This window comes from Chrysemys picta, chromosome 11, assembly GCF_011386835.1.
Source record: "Chrysemys picta bellii isolate R12L10 chromosome 11, ASM1138683v2, whole genome shotgun sequence".
Lineage (NCBI taxonomy): Eukaryota > Metazoa > Chordata > Testudines > Emydidae > Chrysemys > Chrysemys picta.
In genome coordinates, this window is record NC_088801.1 from 1,679,784 (window position 1) to 1,704,872 (window position 25,089).

The following is a 25,089-nucleotide window of genomic DNA, read 5'->3' on the forward strand; positions in this document are numbered from 1 at the left end:
TGGAGGCTTTCATCCCAGCTCATCTTGACCTGCCTCTTGGCTGTTTACTTGTACAAAGAACACAAAAAACACCAGTCTGATCCGCAGAGAACTCCTCCACTTCCCCAGTCATTTCAGGATTCAGTCCTTATTGCCTTCCTTGGATTTATAACCCAGGACGGAGGCACCCAGGAAAGGAACCAGCCTCCTCTCCTGTCCAGTGCCCTCAGATCCACTGTTTCCTGCAGAGTTTCCCACGGAACGTCCCCACACTGATGCTCACACCAGCCAACTTGGCATTCAGGTCATACCCTATGCCAAAGGCAGCTGTGTGCCCTCCTTATCCCCAAAGCCTGCCAGGCCAGAAGCCACCTGCCTGTGGCTATTTAAAGGCAGTGGGTGTGGGGAGCAGGGGAGCGTGTTACCACACTCTGTACAGAGCTTCAGGGGTAATCCATCTCAAACTAGTTCTCCCCGACAGTAGAACCTCAGAGTTATGAACACCAGAGTTACAAACGGACCGGCCAACCACACTCCTCATTTGGAATCGCAAGGACGGGATCAGGCAGCAGCAGAGACACACACAAAAAAAGCAAATACAGGACAGTGCTGTGTTAAATGTATACAACTAAAAAATAAAGGGTCAGTTTGAAAAAAGATTTGACAAGGTAAGGAAACGGTTTCTGGGCTTGTTTCATTTAAAATAAGATGGTTCAAAGCAGCATTTTTCTTCTGCACAGTAAAGTTTCAAAGCTGTATTAAGTCAGTGTTCAGTTGTAAACTTTTGAAAGAACAACCCTGACGTTTTGTTCAGAGTTAGGAACAACCTCCACTCCCGAGGTGTTCGTAACGCTGAGTTCTACTGTAGTCATGTCCCAAAGTGATGTCTCCCTCTCTCCTTCCCCGGCTGCCTTGTGCACGCACCTCCCTTTCCCTTCCCTGGGCACCCCTCAAAGAGAGCCAAACCAGAGCCCTGAGCCACAGCAGTCAGGGGGCTGTAACCTCCTGACAGCACCGGGGGGACCCAGGGCCTTTCTGGGCTCTTATAGGGTCCATCACCTTAGTGTGTGAGCAACGAGCAGGACCATGTCCTCCTATCTATAGTGTCCGCAACAGGTGTGTGGTATAACTATGCAGCTGAACCATGTGCCAATGGGGGCAGCGCCAGCAGCATTGAGGTGGCCCTAAGCACCCTAATGCCAGGACACCACTGGGCCTCTGGAGGTCAGAAAGGCCCTGGGAGCTCTGCTCCTGTTCCTGCCTAAGCAGCTCCTCAGCGTCTGGCTTCTCAGTGCGTGATCAAGACAGACGGAGAGCCCTGGTCCTGTCCTTTATTGAACAGCTGCTTGCCCATGGGCCAATGCCCCTAGGAAACCTCTTTCCCAGTGGGTCCCAGTGGGTCCCAGCATTCACAGCATTCTCCCCTCCCTGGGGTGAAGCTGGTTATGGGAACAGCTGGAATCAGAGGACGAAACATCAGGACCGCTTCCGTCTGGGCGCTGGCTCATTCCAGCCTGGGACTGACTGATTATATCTGGGAGCGGAGGCATTTTGCAGGGCAGCTGATTCACCCCACTCTGGAGCCGACGGATTGCATCCAAGAGCTGGCTTGTTCCACTGGGCAACTTATTCATCCCATCCCATCTCCATCTCGTTCCACCCTGGAGCCACCTGCTCTTGCCCAAGAGTGGAGTTGTAGGACACTGGAACTGGCCTGGCCTGCCTGGGGATTGGCTTGGCCACCTGGGCAAATGCATGGTTTCACTCAGGGCTTGTCTCTTTCCATCTGGCAGACGATTTGTTCCTCTGGGGAATGTCCTTGTTACACTGGGCAGCGGACTCTCTCCCACCAGGAGCGTCATGCGCGTTAGACACGCTGTCCCAAAGCATTGCTCCTGCACCCTCTTCTCCGTCCCAGCTGGGACCTGACTTGTATCTGGCTGCCAATTCGTTCCACCCAGGAGCAACCATCTTCCACTTTGTGGGAGACTCTTCCAATCATCAGGTAGTTCACTCCACCCAGGATCCAGCTCATCACACCCAGCAGCCGACTCTAGCCACACGACCTCCGCTCTGTGGCATCTGTCATGCGACTGGTTCCTCCCAGATGGTGACCCCTTGTATCTGGGAGCTAATTGGAGTTTGGCATGCAACTCTTTCCTCCCAGCATGCAATTCCCTCCTTCCGGCATGCGGCTCAGCTCCCAGATATGGCTCATACCCGCTCTCCCTGGCCTGCGGAGCACTCTCCCCAGTCCCTGGTGTGCCCCTTTCAGCCTGTGACTTGCTCTCCCTGGCCGGTGCTGTGGTTCCCTTGGCCAGTGGTATGCTGCTTCCCTCCTGTGGTAAGCTACGCCTGGCTCGTGGCCTGCTCTTCCCAGCCAGCAGCTTGTCACTGGAAGCTGACTTGTATCTAGTTCTGGTGTGTGGCTTCTTTTGCCTCTGACGAGATGTGTGAGGCCCAGGGCGAGGGTCCATAGGCCCAGCATGAGATTCATTCCCTGCTGCTCTTTTGTATGTCTTGTCAACAGCCACCCCTGCAAGAATTGACCCTCATCAGCATTCATAGAAGAGACAGCTCGGGCACCTCTCCTGCTGTAGCGCAGCAGCCATGAGCCTGGGCTCCCCCCCCCCCCCCCAGCCCCCCACAAGAAAAGTGTCCAGGACAGTAACCAGAGGCCCAGCTCGAAATGCCCCATCCCCAGGACTGCCAGCCACAGGAGATCCAAATCACGAGTCAGGCCCCAAATCTGGTTTTGTTCTTAAAAGACGATATTGGTTTTTGGTCTGTCCGTTGAACTCCCCCTGCCCAGCCCCAGTGTGCGGGCTGATGGCTACTATTACCCACTCTCCCAAATGGATGGCACCCATCACATCTCACCCCCGCAGCTGCCCGTCCCCTGCCCTGCAATCAGTTCTGCCCCCAACAATTCTATCCCCCAGTCCCCGCATCAGTTCTGCCCCCATGTAAGTTCTGCCTGTCCCCCAGCCCCCACCCTCCCCTCTGTTCACCACCCCACCCCTGCAGCTCCCTGTCAGTTCAGTCCTCCAGCCTCACCTCTGGTTCTTCACCTCCCCACCCCCAGGCCTGGAGACTGCCACAGGGTCTCCCAAGTTGGGGGAAGCTCACCTGTGTGGGAACAGGGCTTCTATAAAGCCAGGGAGCTGAGAGCAGAGAGGGGTGCAGGGGAGTGGGGTGCAGTCACTCCCTGGGGGAAGGGAGGTGCGCTTGGGGTGACAGAGACAAGTAGCCTGTAGTCACTCCTTGGGAGGAGGCTGGCCAAACCCAGAGAAGTGGGAGAGCCAGAAGGTAAGGAAAGGGCCCCGGGAAAGACAGTAAGGTCTAGGAGGGAGCTGACTAGAGGGTCCCTGAGCCAGAACCTGGAGTCAAGGGCAGGCCTGAGTTCCTCTGACAGCCATGGGCAAATGGCACCATCCAGGCAGTGAATGGGAAGACTGAACCCTTCATACAAAGGAACCTTGATCCCCCGGAAGAGGAAACGTGTCTAGTGACCTGGCCAGAGGGCCGAGTTACAAGGAGGTGGCTGCAGCACCTGGAGCGAGAGTGGGGCCTCAGAGAGAGAAAGGACAACGGGAGGCAGACACCATAAGAGAGGCATCAGACCTGGCAGAGAGCTATTCCCCAGAGTGACCAAGAGGAGGCGCCGCCCGTGGTGAGTGAGCACCCCCGGGACGGTGACTTAATTGAATTTTAAAAACTGCTATCACCTAGAAACAAATCTTGCAAAGGAAGGGCCCCAACCTGCAGTCAGCGGGTGCATAGCTTGGCTCACATGAACAGCCCCATTGCCTTCAGCGGGACTAGCCATGTACTTACAGCGGAGTGTGTGCCTCAGCGTTTGCCGCATCGGGGCTAAGGTTGTATTTTTATTTTTAAAAGATTCTCTTAGTGGCATAAAATCTTCAAAATAAAATTGCTTCTCTGTGAATGAAAAGTTACTGAGACTTTCAATACATTCACAACGTGACTGTGAGCTCTCCTTACACACACAGGACATCATTTTCAAAAAAGAGAAGGTGCCTAAAGTCAGGCTCCTAATCTCCCCCGTAGGTGCCTAAATACAGGAGTTTTTAAAGCACCGAAGTGACTTAGGAGTCCAAGTCCCACTGACTGCAAACTGCAAACCCCGATGGAGGAGTATAGCCTGGGGGCAGCATTTCACTGTGCTTGACTTTGTAAGTTCAGTATATCAGAAGCTGGTGTTGGTGGCAATATAGCATGGGCTAGTCCCTTAGCAATGTACATAAGAGCTACTACACTGGGTCAGCCCATGGACCATCTTGCCCAGTATCCTGTCTCAGGCAGTGGCCCATGTTAAAGCTTCACAAGGCGTGTACAGGACCAGGCAATTATGGGGTGATCCACCACTGTCTTCCACTCCTGGCATCTGGTAGTCAGAGGTTTAGGGTTGCCCCATGCTCAGGGTTGCATCCTGGCCATCTTGGCTAGCCAGTGATGGACCTATCCTCTAACTCATCTAGTTCTTTTCTGAACCCAGTTATACTTTTGCCCTTCACAACATCCCCTGGCAATGAGTTCCACAGGTTAGTTGTGCATTGTGTGAAAAAGCACTTCCTCTTGTTTGTATTAAACCTGCTGCCTGTTAATTTCATTGGGTGACCCCTGGTTTTGGTATTGTGTGAAAAGGTAAATAACACTTCCTTATTCACTCTCTCCACACCAGCCATGATTTTATAGACCTCTGTCATATCCCCCTTAGTCGTCTCTTTCCTAAGCTGAACTGCCCTAATCTTTTTAGTCTCTCCTTGTAGGGAAGTTCCATAAACTTGATCATCTTCGTTGCCCTTCTCTGAACCGTTTCTAGTTCCACGATATATTCTTCTGAGATGGGGTGACCAGAACTGCACACAGTATTCAAGATGTGGGCGTACCATGGGTTTATATAGTGGCAATATGATATTTTCTGTCTTATTATCTATCCCTTTCCTAATAGTTCCTAACATACTGTTAGCCTTTTTGACCACTGCTGTGCATTGAACGGAAGATGTTTTTAGAGAACTATCCACGGTAACTTTCTTCGGTGGTGTGATGGGGTGTCAACCCCACCAGATTTGAAGGGTTAAGGTGGCCAGGTGGGCTGCACCTGGAGGAGGCGCCAGGGAGCAGGGATTGATTGGACGATTACAGTCATAGGTTACATATTACAGTTAGTAGTTCTGCAATTTCACATTTGAGTTCCTTTAGACTCTTGGGTGATACCTTCTGGTCCTGGTGACTTAAGAACATACATGAGAATGAATCATAGAATATCAGGGTTGGAAGGGACCTCAAGAGGTCATCTAGTCCAACCCCCTGCTCAAAGCAGGACCAATCCCAACTAAATCATCCCAGCCAGGGCTTTGTCAAGCCGGGCCTTAAAAACCTCCAAGGAAGGAGACTCCACCACCTCCCTAGGTAACGCATTCCAGTGCTTCACCACCCTCCTAGTGAAATAGTGTTTCCTAATATCCAACCTGGACTTCCCCCACTGCAACTTGAGACCATTTCTCCTTGTTCTGTCATCTGCCACCACTGAGAACAGCCGAGCTCCATTCTCTTTGGAACCCCCCTTCAGGTAGTTGAAGGCTGCTATCAAATCCCCCCTCATTCTTCTCTTCTGGAGACTAAACAATCCCAGTTCCTCAGCCTCTCCTCATAAGTCATGTGCTCCAGACCCCTAATCATTTTTGTTGCCCTCCGCTGGACTCTTTCCAATTTTTCCACATCCTTCTTGTAGTGTGGGGCCCAAAACTGGACACAGTATTCCAGATGGCCACACTGGGTCAGACCAAAGGTCCGTCTAGTCCAGTATCCTGTCTTCTTGTCTTTGTTACTTGATCAATTTGTTCTAAAACCTCTGCTATTGACACATCAATTTTGGACAGTGCTTCAGATTGGTCACCTCTAAAGACTAGCTCGCATGTGGGTATTTCCCCCACATCCTCTGCAGTGAAGACCAATGCAAAGAATTTATTTAGCTTCTTTGGAATGGCCTTGTCTGTCTTGAGTGCTCCGTTAGCACCTTTGCTATCTAGTGGCCCCAGGGCCTGTTTGGCAGGAAGCGGGGCGGGGAAAGTCCACAGGAGCAGGGCCGGGCAGGCAGGACAGGGGGAACCCCCCTCCCCTGCCCGTGGCCATGATTCCATCCCTGGCAGAAGCCGTGGGGTGGCAGGGGAAGCCCCCAGTGCTCTGACCCTGCTCTCTGGCAGAAGTGCCAGGTGGACCCCCACCATTCCCCTCACTTCTGCGGGGGAAGCCCCAGAACCCAGACCCCCGCTGCGGAGGAGCTTTCACTCCCCACTGCGGCCCCGGGGCTGTGGTGCAGGGACAGAGCTTCTCCAGTCTTGGGGCGCGGGGGGGGGGGGGAAGAGCAAAAGGGGTTGCGGGGCTGCAGTGGGGGCAGAATGGGGCGGCCCCGGGAAGGGGCAGAAAGGGGTGGGGTTGTGAGTAGGGCCGCAGGCAGAAGAGGCGGAACAGGGGCAGGGCCACAGACGGAAGGGGTAGGGAAGGCCCCCCCAATTGCTCTGACCCAGAACCCCAGGAAACCTTAATCCGCCTCTGCTTTTGGTCCTCCTACTGTCTCTTTTGATTTGGGGGTACACGTGTAGTTTGACTCTCTGGTGTTTTTAAGTAGTCTCCAGGCTGCTTGCTGGCATTTTACCCTTGCGACAGCTTTTCTAATTTTTGTCTAACTAGTGTCCTCATTCCTGTATCACTCCCTGTTTTAAGGGTCAATGTTACGGTGGGGGATTTTTTTGGTATTTTCCCCCTTACAATGATGCTAAATTTAATTACATGATAGTCGCTATTACCAAGCAGTTCAGCTAAAGTCACCTCTTGGACCAGACCTGTGCTCTGCTTAGGACTAAATCAAGACGTGCCTCTCCCCTCGTGGGGTCCAGGCCCAGCTGCTCCAAGAAGTAATGGTGTCTAGAAATGTTCTCTCTGCATCCTGCCCGGAGGCGACATGTTCCCAGGCAATATGGGGATAGTTGAAATCTCCCATAATTAGTGAGTTTTCTGGTTTCTGTAGCCTCTCTAACCTCCCTTAGCATTTCTCAGTTGCCGTCACCATCCTGGTCAGGTGGTCGGTAGCATATCCCTACTGCCAGACTCTGATTATTCAAGCCTGGGATTTCTACTCACCGAGAGTCTATGGGACCGTTTGCTTTATTTTAAACTCTTACTATAGTTGACTCTCTGCTTTCTTTCACTCATAGTGCCACTCCCCCACCAGCACGAGCCACTCTGTCATCCCTATACTCTGGTATTACCATGTCCCATCGATTATCCTCATTCCACCATGTAATGCTAGGCACTCTAGTTCACCCATTTTAGTATGTAGACTTCTAGCATCCGTATATAAGCACTGAGACACTTTGTCAATATTTAGTTTCTTGCCTTCATATGTTGTATTTAAATGTATTTAAATGAGACTCTTCTACATTTGACTGTTCCTCACGACCTCCTACCTGTAAGTTACCAACTTCTTTCCTCTCCTATATACTAGGACATAGAGTCCTGCCTTTAATAAATTCATCCCTAAGGGATGTGTCTGTGGTTTTCTGCACCTGTCGCCTTTCCCCCAGCCTTTAATTTAAAAAATCCTCTACAATCTCTTTAATTTTACGCACCAGCAGTCTGCTTCCATTTTGGTTATGGGGGAGCTCATCCCTCGTATATAGGCCACTTTTCCCCCCAAAAGTTCCCCTGTTCCTAATAAACCCAGACCTACACCATTGTCTCATCCCCACACTTAGAGTGTTTGAGTTGTGCTACTCTCACAGTGCAGATGTTGAGACCCTGCCCCTGTCATTTCTTGCGTAGATGAGGATTTCAGGTGTGAATTTCTTAGTAGAAAAAAATCTCTGTGGAAAAATCTGAAACCCTACTAACAATTAGGAAACTAATTAAAGAAACCAGTACAAAACATCCACTTAGCAATCTCAGACTCTGAAATAGGAAGAAAGTAACGTCCTAGCAACATGTGAGCAGAACAGCTGAGTGAAATTGTATTTTTAAAAATCATGACTTAAGTTTGAAAAAAAAAATGAATCATGATTTTTATCTACTGTGTTCGGAGGGCTGAGTCCTGCCCTCCGTGGCTAAGGAGACACCCGTCCAGGAACATTCAGGCAGATCGACTCAGACTGTGCTGCTTACACACCCCGTCAGCCAGCTTGGCTCCCCTTTTATGTGTTTATTTGTACACAAAGAAACAAACGAGCATCGCTGCACAGCTCAGCCCTGGGAGTTCAGGGAGGGCAGAGGTGAGGTGAAAGCTCAGCCTCAGCTCTTCTCATTCTTACGTGCTAAAATGTAAATATTTTTTATTGGAAACCGATGTTAAATCGTGCCATGCTGTAGAAAGTCTGGACGTGCAGGGTGAAGGCTCCCAAACCACCTTAACTCTGCCCTTACAAGCCCAGCCCTCTCCATGACAGCCGTAGGCCTGCACACTGTACATCTTCATCGACAGAATCAGCCACCTCCCATGCTACACAGTCCCATATGCCACAGACGGACATGTTCCCACCCACCACTCTGTATGTGCCGTCCACTTGACCAGAGACCAGCCACTAATTGCCCTTCTTTAGCAAGGCAGCAACAGCACCATCTCCTGCCTTACACGTTGTAATACACCAGGGATTCTTGGCTTACATCCTCAGAGTATCCGGGGTTTAATATGGTACCTACCTGTGATAAAGAAATAGTGTGTCCTGGTTGACACATCTGCTTTACTCTGAGGGGAGTGGAGGAGACAGAAGGTGGGAGGATGGGGGCAGAGTCAAGGTTAATTCCATATTTTAACTGCACTTCCACCTTTTCCAATATTTGGGTTTTCTTAAGCGTAACTAACTTTGAATTTCCTGCTGGTATGTTTTTTACTTTTTGTTTTTTAAATATTTCCGCTATGATTTGGAGCACTGTGTGTAACCTTTCCTCTTGCCTGAATCCTCTTTTACTTCTATACGATGTTCATAGAGAAGATCTGAATGGTTGGGCTTCTGGGTGGTTGGGTTTTTTTCAGCGTTGTGGGGGTTGATTTTGTTTGTTTGCTTTTTACTTTAGAAATATCAGGATTGTGAAACCAGGGTGTGTGTGTGTGTGTGTGTGTGTGTGTGTGTGTGTGTGTGTGTGTGTGTGTGTGTGTGTGTGTGTGTGTGTGTGTGTGTGTGTGTGCCTGATGACCTCCAGGAGGTCGTTTTGTCATCTCTCATACTAACCAGCCCTACAAGCCTGGGCTGAGAGTTTCAAACATGGCTAGTGATTTTTAGAAGCCTCAGTTCTTGGGTGCCCAACTTGAGACCCCTTAAAGGGTCCCTGATTCCAGGGAATGGGGGTTCAGCACTCTTTTGGACAATCGGCTCCCTTTCAACTGTCTCAAGTTTGGCACCCAACAACTGAGGTTTCCCCAAATCACCCGTCACTTTTGAAAACCTTGGCCTTTGCTCCTTACCGTTAACACGAACAGATTTCAGCTCCCCGTCTCCTTCAACATCTGCCCGCTCCTGCCTATTCGCCGCAGTCCTGGAAAACAGACAGTAGAGTTACCCAGGCAAAGGAGGGGCAGCACCCATTAGGAGACACATTTCCCCCCCACACCCCCCCACAATTGGGATGTTATCTTTACAAAGCAAGCCAGTCCACATGGCTCAGTTCAATAAACAGTCCTAGTGCCCCACTGTGCAGAGAATTCTTGCCACTTGAGACCTGATCTTGCCCCTGCAAGTTTGTTCAAAATGCTGCTACCACGAACCTCTTCCCGTTCTGATGCTGTGTCCTGCCAGCTCACTGCATCCATTGGCCCCCCATCCGGCACCGCCCCAAACACAAACTACTAGCGATTGCCTGGCCCGTCACACTGACCACTGCCGCCACCTCCTCCTTTTCCAGAAGCCGGCAGATGAATTCATTTTTCTACCACATCAATTTCAGGCTGCTTGGCCTTGCCTGAGGCCTTTCCTAGCTTCGCCCTGCCCTATCTGTCAACTCTTGCACATTATTGACATAGTGACTCCCACCTCGCTCTCCCTACTAGTCCAGGTGTCCCTCAAGCACCTCCAGGTCTTCTCTCATTCTGCCCTTTTATGCATGGCCGCTTCCCATGAAGATCCATCAGGCCATTGCGTTGCACTTCTTCTTCAAATCCCCCCTTAAACTCCCCTCCGCTGGGGGGCTTGCAAAAGGCTTAGGCAGTTGGTGGGCTGACTGCTGTTCTGTTCTCTCTCCTCCTTCCTGTTTGTTCATCTTATCTGCTGTCTCTCCTCTGTGCTTACCTGGGAGCTCTCTGGGGCGGGCCGTCTTTTCCTGTCAGTGCAATGGGGCTATAATGTGTGTTGTCACAGGATAAATAACAAACAACAATAATAGCAGGAATTGTAGACTCCGGGCTTAAGAGGTGACCATGAATGGAAGCTGATGGCCCCTCCTTACCTTTTTGCTGTGATGCATTTGCCATTGATTAACTTGGTAGAGGTGGAAGAGACGCAGAAGCCTTCTCCTGAGTTGAGGGATACAGCTGAAAAACAGGATGGCAAACTAACTGCAGGGAGCTTCCAGGCAGGGCCAGGCCTCGAATGACCCAGCTGGATCCCAGGAGGTTCCCTTAGCCAGCAGCATAAGAGGAGGGAACAGGTCCGCAAAGGGATGAGCTACAAGGCAGGGGAGAAAAGTGAAGAAAAATGTTCTTCCAGGATCCAGAGGGAGAATGAATGTCCTTGTGAGACATCAGAGCTGATCCAGGCAGCGAAGAGAACAGGGCTGTATAGAGAGCAGGGCTGGGCCAGACTGGGGGAGGAGTTGAAAGGGGACTGACTGTAGAGGAGAGCTGAGCCGAAGAGAGGAGAGAGCCTGGATGGACAGGAGAGGAGATCAGGTCTGGACAGGGAGACTCCAGAGAGCAGATGTAGCAAGATGGGTGTGTCTGGGAGAAGATTGCAGCTGCTCGGGTGAGGAGCAGGGCGGAGGGAGAGCGAAAGGGCTCTGGAGAAGTGGAGCCGATTGACAAGGAGGGATCAGGTGCTCGGTGGTGACTGGTATGAGGAGAGCAGGTAGGGCACATCCTTCTCTTTGGACAGAGAAGAAATAGTCTGCACACGTGGGTGTGGCCAATGAACGGTTCAGTAACCCATCCCTCCTGCCTCATGCTCAGGCCAGCCACTCAACTAGACAGGCCCAGCTACAGTGTCAGTCAGACGCCCTCTGCCCTTTCCTACTGTCCCTCACCTCGATGGCCGTGTTTCCAGCTGGCCTTATCTGTCTGCCCCTTATTGTTCCTCAGGCCTTGGCATCTCCCCCCCCACCCCCATGCTAGCTGTGCCCATTAGCTTTACCCCTAGGGTGCCAGTCCGGGGGGGGCTATCAGTCCGGATGCTGCTAAAAGCCAGGGACAGTTCCTCTATTGAGCCCAGTAACTTCTCAGCACATCCAGTCCTGGGTTCAAGCCCCCCCATGAGGGAATATTTCCCACACCCCTTGGCAAGCTGCTCCGGTGACTGACCACCTTCACTGGCCAGCGTTTTGCCTCTTAAAGCTGAATTTAGCTAACTGAACTCCAAGCCACTGGATTTTGTCATGCCTCCACCTGCTACAGGAACGAGCCCTGAAGTATCATGTATGATTGTCTTGTGGTCAGGTCACCTCTCAGCCTTATGTTCCGTGAGCTGAATAGCTTGAGCACGTTTCGTCTCACTGTAAGGTGTGATTTCCAGACCACAGATCATCCTTGTAGCACTTTTCTGAGCCCTCTCCTCATTTTCAACATTATTTTTATTTCAACATCCTTGTTTAAAGAAGTGGTTCTCAACCAGGGTCCGTGTACCCCTGGGGGTACGCAGAGGTCTTCTAGGAAGTACATCAACTCATTTAGCTATTTGCCCTAGTTTTACAACAGACTATATAAAAAGCACTAGCGAAGTCAGCACAAACTAACATTTCAGACAATGACTGGTTTATACTGCTCTATATCCCATACACCGAAATGTAAGTGCACTAGTTATAGTCCAATCGATGTATGTGATAATTATATGGTAAAAATGAGAGAGCCAGCATGTTTCAGTGCTAGTGTGCTGTGACACTTTTGTATTTTGATGTCTGATTTTGAAGCAAGTTGTTTTTAAGTGAGGTGAAACTTGGGGGTACACAAGACCAATCCGCCTCTTGACAGGGGGACATTCCTCTGGAATTTGGAGAGCCGCTGGTTTAAAGTATTGACACTAGCTCTAGCTTTGCAGCAGGTGTTTCATACTGTACTTGTCTAATAGCAATTACTGGACAGCTGATGGCCTGTCCTATTGGTGGCCTAACAGGCCATTACAATTACCTCTTCTCCTTGCCCATCAGTACTGTCATGGTGACAGGGCTACCTGTACCTTTTACCGCTTTTCCGGTGTCCCTGAGTGCACCCCACAATTGGCAGGCCTTGTGCCCTGCCCTTTGCTGGGGTGGAAGCCCGTGAGTCTCCCACTCTTCCACTGGGACCTGGGCTACAACATCCTGTGTGTCAACCATGCGAACCCCAACAGGCCTGGCTGGGCTACGGTAGGTACCTGCAGTTCTGTCAGGGTGAATTTGTCTAGTTTTAACTTCCAGCCCTTGGATAGTTAGAGAGCTCTGTAATGTATTGTGCTAGTCAAATATATGTACTAAATAATGTTAGCGAAATGAATATTATATAGAGCATTGTAAGAAAATATAAAGGGATCTTTGCTTTTGGTATTTGTCTGTGCTAATGCAGCATTTCAGCATTTAGCTGAAAGAGCTTCAGGGTTATATAAACCATGAAACTGGTTATTGTGTCTTTATCTGTAAAATGCATGGCCTATGCAAATAGCAGGGTGAAGCAGAGTGTGGAATGGAATTGTTAACTCCAGGGGTGTCCCTCTTCCTCCCCCGCCCCCACAAGCTAACAAGTAAAAACCCAGGGCCACAAAAACAGATCAGTAAGAAGAATTACAACTACTATAAGATTTAAAAACAAAAAACTGGATGGAACCAGTAGGGATGACAGAAGTAGACAGCTAAAAATACATTGTAGCAGGATAAGCAAAAATGTATTTGTTTAGGTGAGTTATTGTGACATATGCATGAGAATGTCTTAATGAGGGGTTTAGAATAGATCGGTACATAGCTAAGGTAACTTGGTAAAAGGAGTCTGTGCAACGTTGTGGAAGAGAGGATGAAAGACAGGTGATTAATGAGAGAGTGGTGAAGACACAGGAATAAACATAGCAGGGATCAGAGATTTAAAGAATTTACCTTCCTTGAGAACAGGGTTGTGATCACTTACTTTTCTTGCCTTATCTACTTTTGCATGTATATGTAATTCATAGGTAAGGCCCTACCAAATTCACGGCTCTGAAAAACACATCACGGACCGTGAAATCTCATCTCCCCCATGAAATCTGGTTATTGTAGGGGTGTCATGGTATTGCCACCCTTACTTCTACGCTGCCTTCAGAGCTGGGAGGCCAGAAAACAGTGGCTCCTGGCCAGGCATCCGACTCTGAATGCAGTGCTGCTGCCAGCCACAGTGCAGAACTGAGGGTGGCATGGTATGTGGGGGTGTCACTTCGGGGAGGGCAGGGCCAGCCTTATGGGTGGGCGACACAGGCGACCAATCAGGGTGCCATGGTCGGGAGGCTCTCTGGTCTCCCTCCGACCCCCACACAGACAACCCAAGGTCCCGAGGAGCAGGGCTACGGGTGCCCTGGCTGGGGAAGCCTACCCTGGCCAGGCTCCAGTTGCTATCCCCAGCCAGGCTACAGAGGGACAGGACTTCCTCTTCCCCTGCGGCCGGGGCAGACCCAACTCTGGTGGTGGCGCAGAAGTAAGGGTGGCAATACCATCCCATGCCACCCTTGCTTCTGCGCTGCTGCTGGTGGCAGTGCTGCCTTCACAGCTGGGCTCTCGGCCAGCAGCTGCCGCTCTCCAGCTGCCCAGCTGTGAAGGCAGCACCACCACCAGCAGCGCAGAAGTGAGGGTGGCCAGACCACGAGCCCCTTACAATAGCCTTGCGCCCTCCCCCACGACCCCTCTTTGGGTCAGGGCCCCCACAGTGACAACACGGTGACATTTCAGATTTAAATATCTGAAACCATGAAACTTGAGATTTTAAAAATCCCATAACTGTGAAATTTACCAAAATGGACCATGAATTTGGTAGGGCCCTATTCATAGATAAGTGTTGTCTGAAAACATACAAATAAAAGCTAAAAGGAACTATTGAAGCCTAAGTCAAAGGGGATATCATTTTTCACCCAACAGGATCTTGTTACACCTTTGTCTGCTAGAGTGAAGAACCCTCTGTTATCTCACTCCACATTGTACTTCCGGACTGTGATCACGTCGCCCCTTAGCTTTCTCTCTGTTAATTTAAACAGATTGAACTCCTCGAGTCCCATGATCAGGCGTGCTCTTCTGTGAACCCACTCCTATTTACCAACATCCATCTTGAATTGTAGACACCAGAACTGGATGCAGTATTCCAGTAGCAGTCGCACTAGTGCTAGATACAGAGGTAATATAACATCCCTACTGCTTAGATTTCCCTGTATAGACATCCAAGGATCACAGCCCATTTGCCCACCGCATTGTGCTGGGAGCTCATGTTCAGCTGATTATCCACCAGGGCCCTCAAGTCCTATTCAGAGTCACTGCTTGCCAGATAGAGGCCCCCATCCGGCGAGTGTGGCCGTCAGTCACTTCCTAGAGGTATGACTTTATATTTGGCCATGTTAAAACTCTTATTAGTTGCTTGCACCCATCTTACGAGGCAATCCCGATGGCTCTCTGTCAGTAACTTGTCCTCTTCGTTATTTACTGCTCCCCCAATCTTCCTATCGTCTGCAAACTTTATCAGTGAGGATTTTACCTTTTCTTCCCGGCCACTGAAAAATACGTTAAATAGCACAGGGCCAAGTACCAATCCACTAGAAACACGCCCTCTTCATGAAGATTCCCCTTTTACAATTACATTTTGAAACCTATCTGTTCATCTGGTTTGATGTGTGCCATGTTGATTTTGCATCATTCTGATTTCTTAATCAAAATGCCATCTGGTACCAAATCAAAAGCCTTTCAGAAGTCTAAGTATATTACATCAACTGTGTTACTTCTATCAAACAAACTTGTATTCTCCTAAAAAAATCAAGTTACTTTGACAGGATCTATTTTCCATAAACACATGTCAATTGGCATTAATTATATCACCTTCCTTTAATTCTTTATTGAATCCCGGATGAGCCATTCCATTATTTTTCCCAGGATCGATGTCAAGCTGACAGGCCTGTAAATACCGAGGCGTCCTATTTACCCTTTTGAAAATATTGGCACATTAGCTTTCTTCCAGTCTTCTGGAACTTCCCCACTGTTCTAAGACTTATTGGAAATTAGCTTTAACAGTCCAGAGAGCTCCTCGGCCAGTTCTTGTAAAATTCTTGGATGCAAGTTGTCCAGACCTGCTGATTTAAAAATGTCTATCTTCTAGTAACTGCTGTTTAACATCCTCCTGGGGTACTGCTGGAATGGAAAGTGTTTCATCATCATCTGATATGACTACATCTGGCTTTTTCCCAACTACAGAACAGAAATATTGAATGAACACTTTTGCCTTTTCTGCATTGTTATTGACAATTGTATCATTTCTATCTAGTGACGACCCAATACTTGTAACTGCTAGAACTTAGAAGTAGCATATTCACAGCTAATAGCTCGGGCCTTTTCTTAATGACCCCTGACCTGTCTACCACAACCAGTTCTCTTATCTGCAGCCGTTGTTTTGCCTTTTCCCCGACAGCCCTCCTAGTCAATCATTTTACGAAACCAGTGTGTGTGTACTATAAATGTTGCAGTACTCCAATACAGCTATGCAGTAGCTATCCCGATAACCAGCTCGTGGACAGTATTCATAAACAGTCAACCCCACCTCCATCACAACGGCTCCCTAGTCGTTCTGGGCTATTTATAGAGCTTCAGTCTCTGCAGGTTCAAGAAATATCCAAGTGTCAGGTCTCAGTGCTGATACTGTAATTAGACGTATCATCTGCCTTCCATCCTGCTGACTACCAGGTGATGTTGTGGGAACGGTGGATGAGGTGCTTCGGAGTGGCTTTGCTGTTGGTTGCTCTCCTCCCCTGAGGGCTCTCGCATGTGGGGCTCAGTAGGGCTCCATTCTCTCCTCTCTTTGGTTCACTGTGTAAATGGCTGCTGGGAAGGTTGCTAGGGGGTGTGGTGCCTTTGCTCTAAATCACCATCTCCTCTGACTCCCATGGTGCAATTAAAGCCTTAGCCAATGTCTGCAGGAAGAGGGTGAACTCAACCCCAATAAACCTATGTTGCAAGCTCTTCCAGGTAGGGACCATCTTTTTGTTGTGTGTTTGTCCAGCTCCTAGCACAAAGGGGCCCTGGTCCATGACTGGGGCTCCTAGGTGCTACCACAATACTACTAAACAATAATTATCCTCAAAATAGAGACCACTGGGGAGGTGGTTGCAGGATGGGAATGGCCATCCACTGTGGGATTCCTCCACCACACCCAAGTCTAGCATTTCTTGGATTGACATGGTATCCCACGTCGTCTTGGGTAGGGGCCGAGGGATCTCCCTCACCCTCTGTCCAGGGCAGGTCTCTGTGCAATGTCAGGTGGGTACACCCCAGCAGGGCAGAGAATACCTGAGGGAGTGCTTGTACCAGCTGATCCATCTGGGCCTTTTGTTCAGCCCCAAGCATCTCCGCTAATTTGACAGCATTATTAGCCTCTGTTGTTGGAATCTCTGGTCTCAGTCCAGGGTCAATGGCGAGTGGGGTGATACAGAAGGCTTGCCTGTCACACCAGGTCTTTAGTAGGTTGACATCGCAGATGTGGGTGTCTTTTCTTTTGCCTGGGTGCTGTAGGCCCAGCTGACTATGAGGTACAAGTTGCAATACCTCTAAAGGTCCCTGCCATTGGGCCAGTAGCTTGGACTCTGCGCTTGGCAACAGCAGAAGAACTTGGTCCCCCAGCTTGAACTCTCCTAACCGGCCTTCATGGTTGTATGTCACTGCCTGATGATGCTGAGCCTCCTGTAGGCTCTCATGGGCAAATGCCCCCAACCTTTCCAGCTGCTTCTGCAACTGAAAGACATATTGGACTAGGTTTTTCTGCTCGTAGTCCTTGACTTCCCCAGCACTCCCGTAATAAATCGAGGATGTCCCAGAGCTGTCTGTCATATAACAAGCTGAAAGGGAGGAAACCCGTGGATGCTTGGGGAACCTCCTGGATAACAAATAGTAACAGAGGCAACAGTGATCCCAGTGCTTGGGGTCTGTGACGACAAACTTTTTCAACATCCCCTTGAGGGTCTTGTTAAAACGTCCCACTAAGCCATGAGTCTGTGGCTGGTAGGACGATGTTTTTAACTCGGCTGTCTTCAGGAGACTACACATATCCTGCATCAGGCTGAATGTAAGGTTGGGTCCCTGGTCGGTCAAGATTTCCCATGGCCAAGAGTTTCGTTAACTCACTTGCTATTGTGCTTGCGTTGATAGATCGCAAGGGAATCGCTTCTGGATAATGTGTTGCATAAGCCACTATTACCAATGTATATTGATGGCCTGCCGAGCTCTTTTCTAAGGGGCCAGCTAGACCTAACCCTGTCCTCTCAAAGGGGGTTTCTGCTCGGGGCAATGGGACAAGAGGTGCCGGTTTGACCCCTTAACCCCTGAGAGTTGGCAGTCTGGCCAAGGCGCTCAGGAGTCTGCAACATCCTGGACACCCCAGGCCAGTAAAAGCCAGCCATGAGGCAGTCAAAGGTTTTCTCTCTCCCTAGGTGCCCTGCACAGGGCACCTCGTGGGCCAAGTGGAGTACCTCCTGCCTATGCACTTTTGGGGACTAGCAGTTGGGCCCTAGCTTCCTTGTCTGTCTTGCTCACACTATGCGATAAAGCCGGTCTCCCTGTAATTGGTCATGCATGCATGCAGGGTCTCCCAGGCCAGTGCACTGCCCACAGGACAACCCTTCTTCCCAGTCCTCCCAGACCACCTTGTTATACCATGAGCCACGGCAGATGGCAACTGGCAATGGTTGTCTTCCGCTGAGTCTGGCAGATGGCAGCTCAGAGACAAGTTTCTGCCCTGGCTCTGGTGGCCGGGAGAAGGCTTCTTTCCTTCCCCACCATCATGCCCACGAAGGCCTGAGCCGCCGAGCCGTTCCTGCTGCCAGATGAACCCCAGCTGCTTCCACTTCAACCGATTCAGAATTTCTCTGCTCCACAGACAAGCCTGGCCGGGCATGGGACAGACTGGCCATTTCCCTGGCAGCAGGTCTGGGCTAGGGCAGGACAGATGTCACCTCTCTGGGTGAGATCTGACCAGCCTTCCTCGCTGAGGTTCTAAGACGTGCTGGTGAGCTTTAGCCCACAGCCCACAAGCCAGACCCATCCCTGTCCTGGCAGGGGAGACCTGCTGGGGTGGGGAGGGTGTTGAGCTCACTGTTGGCTGAGGTTTATGGCCCTTCCCAGAGCAGAGCGCGGGGCCAGGCTCCCTAGGTGGTGGGTATTAGGCCCATGCCCAGGAGACCAGCCCTTGTCTGACCCTTGTGCTTCTTCCTACATCCGCTTTCCACTCTCTGCTCTGCACCAATTGCATCAGCCACTGTCTGACCACTGCCTAGCTCAGCATCCGCCCTTCTCCACTGAGCTCCCCAGGACCTCAGCCCCACACGTACCGCTCCGCCATACCTCCCAGTGTCGGAAGAGGCCGTGCTGCTGGTTGTGTCATAGTCACACTCCACCTCGCTCTGGTTTCACGACACACTGCAGAGCCCAGCCCTGCCTGGCCGGCGCTGCCTGGAGACCAGGGGAGGCTGATTGTGATGTCAGGACTTTGTACTTGGCATTTGAGGCCTGCGGTTGGTTACAAAAATCAACCACAGGCAACAAGTGGAAAAGATGGTTTAACCCCTTATTTGCCAATCCTTCCTGTTACCCAGGGTGCTGCTCTCACCATTAACTCTTTCCCTGTCTGCCTTTGTTTGTTATTCATTGTACGTTGCCTGAGCTGTGCACAGCAGTCTGCGTGCACTGCACACATTCCTTAGGGCCACCCAGGACACTAATTGCTCTAGCAATGAATAGGTTGTAGAGCCAGGCAGATGGAAATCATTGTGCTGAGCTGGTATCTTTCATTTCACTAGAGGTGTTTCTAGAACATCTTTCCTCATCAGTCGCGGTGCTAAAACCCCGCTGGTGAGTCCCTGAGTGCCTATATGGCTCTGCTCTTCTCTGAGCTCCCTCCAGCTTTACAGAATCCCGTGTGAGGTGGGGACACGGGGCCCAGAGGAGGCGGCACCACTGAGTTATATGAAAGCCGGCCTTGTAATATTTTCTGTACTATTCTGTCCCTTTTTTCTTTGTATTCAAACATCCTCTTTTGACCACATCTGCATATTGAGCAAGGTCTCCACTGAACTCCGTATCACTACGTCCCAAATCCTTTCTTGGGTTGATACAGCTCATTTAGACTCCTGCAAGGTAGAGTAGTTTAATTTTTTCCCCTCCAGTGTGTATTACTTTCCATTTGTCAACATTAAATGTCATCTGCCATCGTGTGTCCCGTTCCCCTAACTTGTTCAGGTCTTGGAAGTTCCTCACAGCCCTCTCCGATCCTGACTAACCGAAATAACTTTGTCATCTGCAAATTTTGCTACCTCACCCCCTTTCCAGATCATTAATATGTAACCCTTCTGCCCCTCTGACTTGGCAGCAACAAGGGCCGGGTTCAGTATCTAGGGGTTCCGTTTCAATAACGCAATGCAAAACCGGCTCGAGCCCCCACCCAGTGACCTGGGACAATTACATACCTCCCTCCCGGGCGCCTCTAGGAGGCAATACTTCCCCTCTCACAAGCACAGAGTCTGAGTGTAGTAAAAGCCTTTTAATAAAGGAGGGAAACAATGTGGCATTATGTTGGGGAAACACCAAAAACTGAATTCATAACACAAACCATGAGCAAAAGACCCATCTCCAAGTAAGTTTGGCAATGTCCTTTTCCCCTCAGGGTCTTAAGTCCAATCATCCCAAAGTTCAACAACCCCAAAGTCTCTGTCCCTGGTCAGTGCCGCCCCAGAGTTCAAAAGTTTATCTGCAGAGTTTTACCCCCCTAGCCTGTGCGGAAATGGGGGGGGCACACGGGATGTTAAGGGGCTCCTTCCGTGGTCCGAGGCCGACTGCCCCACCTCTCTGTGGAGTTCTGCTGCAGCCTTTACCACGAATGGCTCCGCTCTACCAGCCGTGCCACACCACTCCGCTCCTCCAGCCGTCCCCACAAACTGCTCTGCTCTGCTCCCCATTCCGTGGGCCGCTCCAACCGTCCCACAAATTGCTCAGCTCTGTCAGCTGCTCCACTCCACCAGCCGTCCCATGAACCGCTCCAGCTGCCCCCGCAAATGGCTCAGCTCCACTCCGCTCTGCGCCACTCCGCTCCACTCGCTGTTCCATGGGACGCTCCAACTGTCCCACAAACTGCTCAGCTCTGCCAACTGCTTAGCAATATATCTTCAGGCTCCCCCACTGCTTAACACAGCTCTCAGTGATCTCAGCTCAGCAATTTTAGCTCTTTTAGTGTTTTCAGCTCATAGTAGGGGAGCTCCAGTGCTGGTGCACCATTGGCCCAAAGTGAATTCAGTTCAGTAACTTCTAGCTAGACTCCTAATGGAAGCAAACTTAGCTCTGCTATTCAACAATGGAGAGCGGTAGTGTAATTGGTGTTCCAGGCCTTCAAAAGGGGCCCATACTACCAAGTACACATACCTGTCCCCAACCTTTCTCAATTCACTGGGTTTTGTAACCCATGCCCCTTGTCTAGCGAGTGCTACTTAGTTACTGGTGAGTCCCTCTGTCATACAACAGTTCCACTGGCCTTGATTCACAGAATCAGGGTAACAACACTTTATTCTTCCTGCTCCAATAACAGAGAAACTGGGGATCCCACACCAGCCAAAGTAACCACTTTCAGTTGCTGTTGTCCCAGGCTAGGTGGGTGGGTGTGCCTATGCAAACAAGATCAGGCTCTGATGTTCTTTTCCACCCTCGCCATAATTCACCACCAGATGTCAGGGTAGAGCTTATCCTGACTCTGCTTACAAATAAATATATGAAACAACAAGGGACCTTGTATGAAACCTTGCAGCCCCGCTGTTAACCTTCTGCCATGATGAAAATTGACCATTTAATCTTACTCTTTGGTTTCCATCTCTTAGCCAGTTTTTGATCCATAACAATATTTTGCCTCTCACCCCACTGAGGACTTTGCTTCTTTAGCAGTGGATTGTGCAGGACCTTGCCAAAGGCCTTTTGGAAGTCTATATAACATATCCACTGGTCTCCTTTAGCCATTACTTTATTGACACATTCAAAGAATTCTTAAGAGATTAACAAGACACAACTTTCCCTTGCAGATCCATGCTGGTTAGACCCTATTAAATCATGATCTTCCAGATTTTATTCTGTTATTAATTATCAGTTCAACCAATCTGGCAGATACAGATGCCTTTTTAAATATGGATATGACATTTGCTACCTTCCAATCTTCTGTTTGTAGTTAGTGTAACAGGGTATACTGGCCCTTTAAGGCGAGAGCACTCAGCGCTACCCCACTGCAGGAGTTCTGGAGCAGACAAGGGCCTAGGGAATGGCAGAGGCAGGTGCTGGGAGGAAGTGGTCCTGGGGTAAGAGTTAGTGTCTGTGGGGGAGAACCCACACTACTAGCAGGACCATCTGGGCCTGGTTACTTGATGCTTTTTAAATTAGAAATTTGCTCCAGCCCCTCTTCTTCCATCATCATACCTAGCTTCTGCTTGCTGGGAATGGGCAACAGGGGATGGATCATTGATGATCCCCTGTTCTGTTCATTCCCTCTGGGGCACCTGGCATTAGCCACAGTCGGAAGACAGGACACTGGGCTGGATGGACCTTTGGTCTGACCCAGACTGGTCTTTCTGATATTCTTATGTTCTTATCTATCTCTAAAAGCGCCTTGCCTTTGTTACCAAGAAAGAGCAGGCCCAGGACAGGAGTCTCCCCACCACCCTTGTTGGAGAAGACTGATGCAAGCAATCTTCTAGCTTCTCAGCAATGTCCTTATCTCTTTTTCGATCGTCCCTTAGCGCGCCAGCAGACCTACTGAGTCATCTGCAGGATTCCTGCTTCTAATGGACTGAAAGAATCAGTTTGGGTTTTATACCTTTAGCCATTTGCTCTTAAAACTCCATTCTGGCCTTTCTTTCCCTCTTATTATTGCCTGCTGTAATTGATGCTTCTGGTGGTCGGCTTCACTAGGGTCAGATTTTCACATATTGAAGGATTTCTGTTTGAGTCAAATAGCATCTTGGTTGCCTTTTAGCCAAAATGGTTTACACTTTGCCTTCCTGGTTCACTTTGTGCTCAGCGCTCTGCGTGCCTGCTGAGACTCCACAAGTATTTTTGTAAGGAGCATTCAAGCCACCTCTATGAATGGTACTTCCTTTACTTTTAGCTTTAGGGCCCTTTTGATTAACCTTCTGAATGTATTTAAGTTTCCCTTTCTAGAGCAGTGTCACTGGGGGGTACTTACCTCCCTCTAGGATTTGAACCTCCTCATACCATGGTCACTAGTACTCAATGGCTCACCTTCCTGTTGCTTCTGAATTAGCTCCTGGGTGTTACAACTCTCAAGAATAGCCTCTCCTCTTGTGTGCTCTAGAACGACCTGCTCCAAGAAGCAAATCACTTTAATGTTGAGACATTATTTCTCTAAACTCTGTCCGGTTGTGCCATTTGGCCAGTTTATAGGAGGTAGTTAACGTCTCCCATTGTCGTTTTGTTGGATTTTGCTGCATCTTTGATCTCTCTCAATATTGGGCACTCCATTTCCCCCCTTGATCTGGAGACCACTGGTATAGATCCACTAGTATATTCCTACAGCTTTGGATTTGTAACCACATAGATTCAATTGCGTGGTCTTTTCCACTCCAAATTTATCTCTTGCTAGATTGTATGGAATCCCTTATACATCAGTGGACTCTCCTTCCTGTACAGTTTATAACCAGATGTTACTGGGTCATTCCCCCGTGTTTCTGTAATGCCTATTATTATAGCAGGGTCCTCGTCCATTCCCAAGCATTCCTGGTCACTTATTTTTTTGCTTTTCAACTTCTTGCATATGTATATAGATACATAAGTAGTTTTTATGATGGACCAGCTGCCTGTTCTGATTAAACTGTTTGATCTGACATCCTACTGATTTTGCAGAATTGGCCTCTATACTTTTATAATGTTCCTGCTCTAGTTAAGTTGTAATTTGCACCCTGTCCTTCACTAGATCCATAGATACCATTATATTACAGCTGTCTTTCCAATTTCATAGAATCATAGGACTGGAAGGGACTTAGAGAGGATCATCTAGTCCAGTCCTCTGCACTCAAGGCAGGACTAAGTGTTATCTAGACCATCCCTGACAGGTATTTGTCTAACCTGCTCTTAAAAATCTCCAATGATGGAGATTCCACAACCTCCCTAGGCAATTTATTCCAGTCTTTAACCATCCCAACAGGAAGTTTTTCCTAATGTCCAGCCTAAAGCGCCCTTGCTGCAATTTAAGCCCATTGCTTCTTGTCCTGTCCTCAGAGGTTAAGAAGAACAATTCTTCTCCCTCCTCCTTGTAACAACCTTTTATGTACTTGAAAACTGTTATCATGTCCCCGCTCAGTCTTCTCTTCTCCAGACTAAACAAACCCAATTTTTCAATCTTCCCTCATAGCTCATGTTTTCTAGACATTTCATCATTTTTGTTGCTCTTCTCTGGACTTTCTCCAATTTGTCCACATCTTTCCTGAATGTGGCACCCAGAACTGGACACGATACTCCAGTTGAGGCCTAATCAGTGCGGAGTAGAGCGGAAGGATTACTTCTTGTGTCTTGCTTACAGCATTACTCTTAATACATCCCAGAATGATATTTGCTTTTTTTGCAACAATGTTACACTGTTGATTCATATTTAGCTTGTGATCCAATATGACTCCTAGATCTCTTTCTGCGGTATTCCTTCCTAAGCAATCATTTCCCATTTTGTATGTGTGCATATAATTGTTCCTTCCTAAGTGGAGGACTTTGCATTTGCCCTTATTGAATTTCATCCTATTTACTTCAGACCATTTCTCCAGTTTGTCCAGATCATTTGGAATTTTAATCCTATCCTCCAAAGCACTTGCAACCCCTCCCAAATTGGTATCGGCCGCCAAACTTTATAAGTGTACTCTCTATGCCATTATCTAAATCATTGATGAAGATAGGGAACAGAACCGGACCCAGAACTGATCCCTGGGATACCCCACTGGTTATGCACTTCCAGCCTGACTGTGAATCACTGATAACGACTCTCTGGGAACAGTTTTCCAACCAGTTTTGCACCCACAGTATAGTAGCTCCATCTAGGTTGTATTTCCCTAGTTTGTTTATGAAAAGGTCACGTGAGACAGTGTCAAAAGCCTTACTAAAGTCAAGATATACCATGTCTACCGCTTCCTCCCCATCCACAAGGCTGGTTACCCTGTCACAGAAAGCTCTTAGGTTGGTTTGACACGATTTGTTTTTGACAAATCCAGGCTGACTGTTACTTATCACCTCATTATCTTCTAGAGGTTTACAAATTGTTTGCTTAATGATTTGCCCCATTAACTTTGCGGGTTCAGAAGTTAAGCTGACTGGTCTGTAATTCTCTGGTTTGTCCTTATTTCCCTTTTTATAGATGGGCACTAGATTTGCCCTTTTCCAGTCCTCTGGAATCTCTCCCACTCCCGTCCAGTGCCCTCAGATCCACTGTTTCCAGCAGAGCATCTCCGAGACTGTCCCCACACCAGTACTCACACCAGCCAACTTGGCATTCAGGTCATAGCTGCCTTTGGCACAAGGCATGTGCCTTCTTTAGCCCCAAAGCCTGCCAGGCCAGAAGCCACCTGCCTGTGGCTACTTAAAGGCATTGTGTGGGGAGCAGGGGAGGGTGTTGCCACACTCTATACAGGGCCTCAGGGCTGAGCCACCTAACACTTGTTCTCACACAGTTGTACTTTTCCC

General features: G+C 49.2%; 1 protein-coding gene across 2 annotated transcripts; it reads right to left on the reverse strand.

Annotated features, from left to right (window-relative positions):
* Positions 1-598: 598 nt before the first annotated feature.
* Positions 599-18,826, reverse strand: LOC112059469 (uncharacterized). 2 transcript variants are annotated; one of them, XR_010591250.1, is made up of 4 exons: positions 18,721-18,824; positions 10,438-17,115; positions 9,461-9,531; positions 599-2,515 (listed from the first exon to the last, which is right to left on the reverse strand). XR_010591250.1 is itself a non-coding variant. In XM_024104839.3 (4 exons), exons 1-4 carry the CDS (start codon positions 18,758-18,760, stop codon positions 1,389-1,391), a joined length of 1,323 nt encoding a protein of 440 aa, XP_023960607.3. In that variant the 5' UTR covers positions 18,761-18,826; the 3' UTR covers positions 599-1,388. The 2 variants fall into 2 exon arrangements, 1 of the variants encoding a protein (XP_023960607.3); XM_024104839.3 differs by having other exon boundaries at positions 10,438-10,522; positions 18,721-18,826.
* Positions 18,827-25,089: the final 6,263 nt, after the last annotated feature.